Source organism: Sardina pilchardus, chromosome 6, assembly GCF_963854185.1.
Source record: "Sardina pilchardus chromosome 6, fSarPil1.1, whole genome shotgun sequence".
Taxonomy (NCBI): Eukaryota; Metazoa; Chordata; class Actinopteri; order Clupeiformes; family Clupeidae; genus Sardina; species Sardina pilchardus.
Window position 1 is genome coordinate 19915726 of NC_084999.1, and position 8031 is coordinate 19923756.

General features: G+C 43.9%; 1 protein-coding gene across 1 annotated transcript in view; it reads left to right on the plus strand.

Moving 5' to 3' along the window:
• The first annotated feature begins 1195 nt into the window (after nt 1-1195).
• zfpm2a (zinc finger protein, FOG family member 2a) overlaps nt 1196-8031 on the plus strand; it is a 135610-nt gene continuing 128774 nt past the window's right edge. The window contains exon 1 of the mRNA XM_062537743.1: nt 1196-1422. Coding sequence (XP_062393727.1) covers nt 1383-1422 — 40 coding nt within the window. The 5' untranslated portion in view covers nt 1196-1382. The remainder of the gene's footprint in view (nt 1423-8031) is intronic.

Below are 8031 nucleotides of genomic sequence, written 5' to 3' on the forward strand. Positions count from 1 at the left end.
CAGATAAAGCTGAACTGCTCAGAAACTGAACTGTTCAGTTAAGTGAACTTGTGAATTGGCGAGGCAGGGGACAATATTTAGGCGTATGTTGTTTGACAGTTTTAAATTGTTGTAACAATCAAAATGTGCAGAATGAAAACTATGAATATAATAATAAAAAAAGACAGATGCTAAGAGTAAGGACAAGGACATAACTTAAAGATATTGTATTTCTTGTCACTTACAGAGGCCTGCTGTGCCAAAGACAATTTACACAGGCTATGTGACAAAAGCTCTAATATAATACTGCATTGCAATCTTATGTGGAGTGAATAATATCTTACAGTATGTGATGTTAATGTATGTAAAACAATACACATTCACAGATCCAGGCATGAACATACATTTAGTTGCAAATACAATGACAATTGTAGCTGTTGCATATATCACACAAATTGGCATACTGAAAGGAGGATTGACATGAAAGTGAAAATAAATGTAGAAATGAGGAAGTCATGAATAAATGTGCTATGATAGGGCCATGGGAAATTAGACTGTCTTTACCTCATACATTGCCTTTTTCTGTCTATGCGTATAAATATTGTAGGCTTCATAATATTTGACCAAGAGATTGGCAGTTTCACTGATTTGTAAAGATGTGTGTACCATAATTTCCTTTAAAAACTATACACTTCATACATGCAAAGTCAATTGTCCTGTCGTTTTGGCTTCCAAATCAATTAAACACTAAATAAAAAAAACACAACAAATGAATACAGTAGAATACAGACAGACAAAAATAATGACAATAAATAATAATAATTGTAATAATATAAAAACATCCATGCACCTGATAATTAGGCCCTCCTGCCATTGAGAGGTGACTTTGCTGCCCTGAATTGATGTCATTGCCACAAGCCAGATGCACACAGGCTGCCATGATGCAATGCCTTAAATAAACATGTTGATGGGAAAAGAGAAACAAGCTCCATTCTCTTCCACATCTAAAGAAAGTGAAAAGCAGAGTCAACATTTCAGCAGCACATGGCTAAGTCAAGTTCAGTGGCTGTAGCTACGGTACCCGGGGAGGCACAAACCTTATCTTCAAACAAAACCGCGAAACGCCTTCACCTCTTCAGTCAGTCCGTGCGGATCGCAGCACAGTGCAGCCTCATCTCGGAGAACACTAGTGAGAGAGAGAGAGTGAGTGAAAGAGCGAGAGCGAGCCAGAGAGCAGGGAGACAGGGAAGAGACGGAGCGACAGACACTGTGAATAATAGTGACCACCAAACGTCACAATTTTCTCTTCAATTTCACCTCAAACCCCGTCGGCGCTTGGATGAAACAAAACCTATCGATCTGTCAGTGTTACACCTGGATCCACTGACCAGCTAATAGCAGGCATGTCCCGAAGGAAACAGAGCAACCCACGGCAAATCAAACGTAGGTTAAGTTTTATGCCTCTTAACGCGTTGTGTGTCCGTGCAGTGGTCAGTAGAAAGAAAAGTTGAAAAATGACATTTTAATTTATTTCGTGGCTGGAAGGCTACTGGCAGACTTTTGACATAGTTGACGCTATCCTGAAATAGGTTATTGCATGTCCTCCTTCGTGCACTTTCGACATGACAAAATGCTGTGGTCTAAAGCTGAATTAATGTATTTTCCATTTAATTTCATGCGGACTTTAAAAACGAATTGGGTTTTCAAGGGTTCATTCTGGCACTTTATAACAGGATGTAGGCTACTTTACAACCTTAGAACGAACCAAACCAAACCAAGTCATTCTCTAAGAAATATGATTTGTAGGAAGAATAATAACGGTAACTCGCCTGTAAATCTGACATGGGCTGATAAGATGTACGTCATCCAAGATCCTGCTGTATCTCATAATAGACTTGTTTTTTTATGTATATTATAAAACGGTAGCATTAGCCTGATGTGCACAACATTGTAAGTTCAGTGTTATTGTGCCTGTTGACAGCTGCATATGGCGATCTCTGGAATAGGCCAGGAAAGAAGTCAAAAGTGCAAACACCTTGTTTACTAAAATAAAATGTTCTGATAAAATCATGCAGATCAATAAATTCTGGCCTATTATTGCATATTATATACTATTCTTAACACAGTGACACACCCACTACCTCTCTCTCTCTCTCACACACACACACACCCACACACACACACACACACACACACACACACACACACACACACACACACACACACACAAGAAGACCCTAGTATCATGCTATTTTAATATTGTATTGACATTTTAACTGTGAATGTAAATCACTACAAAATTTAGACAATAACATGCAACATTTTTCTGCATAAAACATTGTCGCTGTGCATGCATCAAATAGCTATTTTATTTGCATTTATATTTAAATGAGGCAAAACATAATTATCTAGTTGTCATTATATTTCAACAAGTTAGGCAAAACCAAGCCTCACAGAATATTTGTGTAATTCATTTTTTAATATTTGATTATTTAACAAAAATAAAACTAAACAAACAAGAAAATCTGTCAACAATTGTCAGTAAGGATATGGACATTTATCTTAATATATTTATAAAGTGCCATTTCTCATATTTTTTTTCTGTTCTATTCTTTCACCAACTTAATTTTAAGACACTCAGTAGCCTACTGTTGAGAGTGTCGACTGGTCTTTGAAAGTTTGCTAGATTTAATGCCCCTTGCTGACCAGTATTGCGAAAATATTTTAATGCCAAAGGAGGGTTTGTGACATCTGATGACCTGTGTTTGGACGTCTGTTACGCAGTCCTATATGTGAAGGGGAGAATTTAGTGTGGTCTGTGTTCAGGGGTTGTGTTTTGAGGAGCAAGTCAAATTCTCCTGTGGGGCCGTTTCAGAGTGGCTATCGATTTGTGAGAGGGCACGTGCTCTGAACCCATTTGTGTTTACAAATGTCCTCATAAATTTTCTCTGTTGCTGTTTTTGTTTTGCTCTTCAGGATGCAAACAGATGCTGGTTATTTGATTACACAAGGACATTTGATGTCATTTTGTAGAAATGCTGATATCGTCCTGAAATGAATATTTGAGCCATATGATGATATAGGAACAGACTACTTTAATAAGGAACATTTTTCATACACTACTGCAAATTAGTGTTTAGGTTTGTATATCAGTGTTTTCAGCATTTTAGTAGAAATGGACTGTGTGTCAACGCCTTAAGTCATAAAGAGCGCGCTTTCTTTCTACCTCATCGTTTGTATGAGATGTCAGTCTAATTCGAGGATACACGGGCACTGTACTAGTGATTCATGGATACACCTGCTCATTCATTGGCCTCAGAAGATATTGATGCCATTATTTTGATGTTGGGCCAGATAACAAATGAAAATATTTTTTTAATTGTGAGATATTTTAGTTTGATTTGTGTTTTTGTGATTTTTATTGCATAACTGCTGTGTAAACTACAGTACATTGGGATATGAGATGATGCTATATCATGTTACCATTGGGACAAAAAAGGGTTTACAGTATGTTAGACATTTAAGATTGTGTGTGTGTCTGTGTGCGTTTATGTGTCTGTGTGTGTGTGTGTGTGTGTGTGTGTGTGTGTGTGTGTGTGTCGGAGTGTACTGCTGTTGGACCGGGGGAAAGTTTGCGGCAGGGAAAAACAGAAAGGTCAGACTGAGCCTACAGTAGTGTCTCCCCCTCTGCCCATGCAGAAGAGGAAAAGGCCAGTTCAGGCAGAGCACACAGGGAGAGAAAGAGAGAGGGGGAGAGAGGGAGAAAAGAGAACGAGAGAGAAAGAGAGGGAGAGAGGGAGAGAGAGAGAGAGAGTCAGCACAGACAAGTCATTCTAAAGGACAAAAAGGTTGTTGGGCACAGTTTTACCCCCTTTCCCCGGCATACGTTGGTCCGTTATCTGAAATTGTGATTTATGCAGTATTTTAATATTTTGCTTATTCTTTCCCCTTGGGTGCTCTCGGAGCGATGATAAAAAGGCAATGCTGAAAGAGCACCATTAATTTGCTCCGATGACTGGGGAGATAGGTTCAGATAATGGGAAAGATAAGCCGGGCAGATATACCATCACAGGCCCGATTATTACCATTAAAATTCCAACCCAGCAATCTGCAGCCGCCTGATAATTCCTTCTCCGTTTCCACCACTTTGGATGATAAGGCAAAAAATAGTCACTCAGTGGTCGTTGATTAGGCTGCCTGGATATCCCGATAATACCATGATAAATTATGTATTTCCCCCCGTTGTTTTTTTGCACCGAAACGTTACATCTGATTTTTTTTAAAATATATATTTTTGCTTTCTTCCATATCATACACCCCCCTACACACACAGACACACACACACACACACACACACACACAGACACACACACACACACACACACACACACACACCTCATCTTCCCTGCTACCTTATTTGGACAAAGCAGAGGGGAAAAAAACCCTCTTACACTTTTTTTTTTATTGTAATAAGAGTTTGATGGAAAGAGCAGATAGTGGAGGAGGTGTTTTGTATGGGAGCACATATCAGTGTTATCCGCTCATCTCTGTGGCCCAGCTGCTGGCTGCTGTTGTTTTTAGCCCTTATCGCCCCCTGCCAATATGCCAATAAATTGCCCAGATTGTTAGCCGGCGCCGAGGCGGGGGTGGCGAAATTTATGACAGAAAATGATGAAAATATTGCTGATGTGGGGTGGATTGCGATTAGCGGTAGCCTGATGTGTGGATTTTTTTTTTGTTGTAGTTCTGCTGCACCTCTGGTCCCTGCCCCTCTCCCCTCTCTCCTACCCCCTCTCTATTTCTCTCCCCTCTCTCCTCCCCTCTTCCCCTCTGTGTGTGTGTGTGTGTGTGTGTGTGTGTGTGTGTGTGTGTGTGTGTGTGTGTGCCCCCCCCCCCCCCCCCCCCCCGGTCTGTAGTGTCCATAGCACTGCTTTAGTCAGACTAGAGAAATGTGTTTTGACGCTTAATAAGGGAGGGGTAGATACCGACGCCTGCTAAATTGAAACGGTGGGCGTTGTGGGTAATTTTTCTGTAAAATTGGCCCCTAAAGTTTGCTGCGCTGTCGCGGGCCTGGGAGAAGAGCAAGCCTCTCCGGATGATGTAGGGACCGGCGCGCGCTATGTTGCTAAAACGGTCGTACGAAGCCCACACTGGAGACAGGCTAATGCCAAATGTGGTTATTAAACTGACTGAGCACTTCACCTCTGCACCGGCGTTGTGGCGAGCGAGCGTTTGTACTGTAAACTGCGCGGATATCAGCATGGCGGTCGGTCCCACTTATTCAAGCCAAGCGGATCAGCCCAGAGGTTTGGCCTTTGCTGGAGATCAGCCTGGGACAACGGATTGTGTTCAACCCCGAAACACTTGCCCAAGCCCAGTAATTATTCTCTCTAAAGTAAATGTTTTTTTCACCTCACAAACCCTTATTATGGGTAACGGAATAGCATTGCATTGATGTCTGCTTACACAATCATTGGCCCTTGTTTGTACGTATGTGAGTGTGTGTGTGTGTGTGTGTGTGTGTGTGTGTGTGTGTGTGTGTGTGTGTGTGGCGAGTGAAAGATATTTGGACGTACCTGGATATTTCACAGCACACAATGTGAGAGATGCACAGCTGGGAGGACATATTGCCATCACAAGTCAGTGTGATCTCTCATGCTGGCACCATCAATCCAGCAGCCTGCGAGAGACTGAGTCACTTCTGTGGAATAAACAGGACGAGGAGGAGGCAGTCAGAGAAATCTGAGGAATAGACACTCACACACGCACACACACGCACACACACTCACACACTCGCACACACGAATGTCCAAGAATGCTTCATGGTCGAGTCCCTAGTTTCATGTCGTTTCGTTTGTGTGTATTTCTCTGATTGCTCGTCATCTCGGGCCCTGTGATATTTATCTGCAGAGCCCGTGAAGTGTCTGGCCGATAGTGTTCCATCAGAAATGGGTTAGTCGTATCAGGTGACACTCATATCTGGGGACAGGATTTATCAGAGAGAACTTATAATGGCATGGGAGAGGAGGGGTGTTGGCTGAGTTGGCTGCCAGCGTGTCTGTGTGTCTTTGTGCTCGTCAGCGCGCGGGGGCAGCCCACTCGAATGAGACGCGTTTTTTCCGACGGTGTGAAAGAAAGCAAATGTTTGTGTCTGTGTGTGTGTGTGTTTTATGTCAGTGTGTGTGTGTGTGTGTGTGTGTGTGTGTGTGTGTGTCTGTGTGTCTGTGTGTCTGTGTACATGTTGGGGTGGGTGAGTGTGTACGTGTGAGTGTACACGCATGCGTATTTGTGTGTCCCTATGTGTGTGCGTGCGAGTGTGTTTGTGTGAATTAACGCGAGAGTGCTGTGTGTATGTGTGTGTGTGTGTGTGTGTGTGTGTGTGTGTGTCTGTGCACCTGCACGAGCACCGGTCCTGGTATGCCAGCTGTGTTGTGGTGGCTAGCGCAGTTGAATTTAGATTTTTTTTCCTCAACGCTTGTTGTTTCCATTGCTGTGGTTTTCCCATCTAACCAGCCTCGCTCTGCCAGCCGTGGTGTGCTGGCTTAAACAAAGTGCCACCCAGTGTCCTTAAGCGTGGCTTGAGTCGACTCAGAACCCCCCCCCAAATCCCGCGTTTAACTCGTTTTTTTTGGCACCGACAGATCTGATTCGCGACAACTGACAGGGGCCTGCACTCAGGGATGAGGGCTTTGACGTCTCGTCGTTTAAGAACTTCTTCCCCCCCCCCCGTCGGGGGCCCCACAGCGTTCGTCTGCGTCCGTCGTCGTTCTTTTTTTCTTTTTTTTTTCTTCCTCGTGTCACATGAAGAATGGCGCTGGCGTGCCAGCCTCCTCGCCAACATCTGCTGGCTGCCAATAACAGCTTGTGTTGTGCATCAGTCGCCGCCGAGGCTGAAGAAGCGCCATTTGCCTCTCAGTCTGTCCCTTCTTCTGCCATGATATTATCCTATGCAAATGAGCGCGCAGTGCAAACGCAGGCGATGTAAAGGCGATTCGCCCCCCCCCCCCCTCCCCCCCGATTCCAAAGCAACGAAATCGTTTGGGATGTTTATTGGAGGGTACTGTAGGAGCTGGTGTCGTTTTGAAGCTGCCGCTCCGTCAAGAGGAAGGTTCTGAAGAGAGGCGTATCACTTTGTTTCGCTTTTTAATGCCTTTATTTCAACTGGGATTAGCGAAGCGTACTGCGTTGCTTGTCATGCGTTAGCGTGTCAGTGTTGAGTTTCCTGTGGACGCCGGGGCTGTACCAGCTGATGAGCTCGGGGCCTTTGTGGGAGTGGAGGTGGTGGTGTTTGGGTATGTGTGTGTGTGTGTGTGGGGGGGGGGGGGGGGGGGTGATGGGCATAACAGCCCACAGCGGGGACCCGGAGCTGCCCCACGTCTCAGGAAAGCTGGGAGAGGAGAGGGCAGGCGAGGCCAGGTCAGGGTGACCCACGGCCGGCTCAGCGCAGCACAGCGCAGCTCTCTCCTTTCAAAAGGTGGAGGTCACTTCCTCCACCGGTTTCCTCTCTATCTCTCCCCCTTCCTGGATCCCAACGCCATTTGTTCCACTGGACAGCCACAACAAAGACACTGTCCTTCCTTTATGGATTTTTTTGTTACAGATCGATTATTAGCTCTTTGACATTTGTGTGTTTCTTTTACATGACTAATTTGAAGCTGCTTTATATACTGTACAGTACATGTGCTCATTATAAGACATTATTATAGATGTACATATCACAGATACAATTTGAATGTCATTGAGGTTACGTGCTGTGCAGTCTTTGTACTTCACTATTTGTTAACTGACTAAAAAAGCACTTTTTCTATGTGTTTGGTGTCACTGCTTTAAGCCTGGAAGGTGTCAAGACAGAAAGGGCAAATTTAACAAATGCCAAGGCAATCCTAATCGTCTGCTCCTGAGTTTATTTAGATTTGATATCACTGATGTCTATTGAGCCCCAGGTACCAATTGACTTTCAGGCTTTTGGGTTAATAGCCTTGTCTCTAGCTTGTACAGATCAATATTGGTATTAATTAATCACCATTATCAGGGTCTGAATCTGGTTCCATT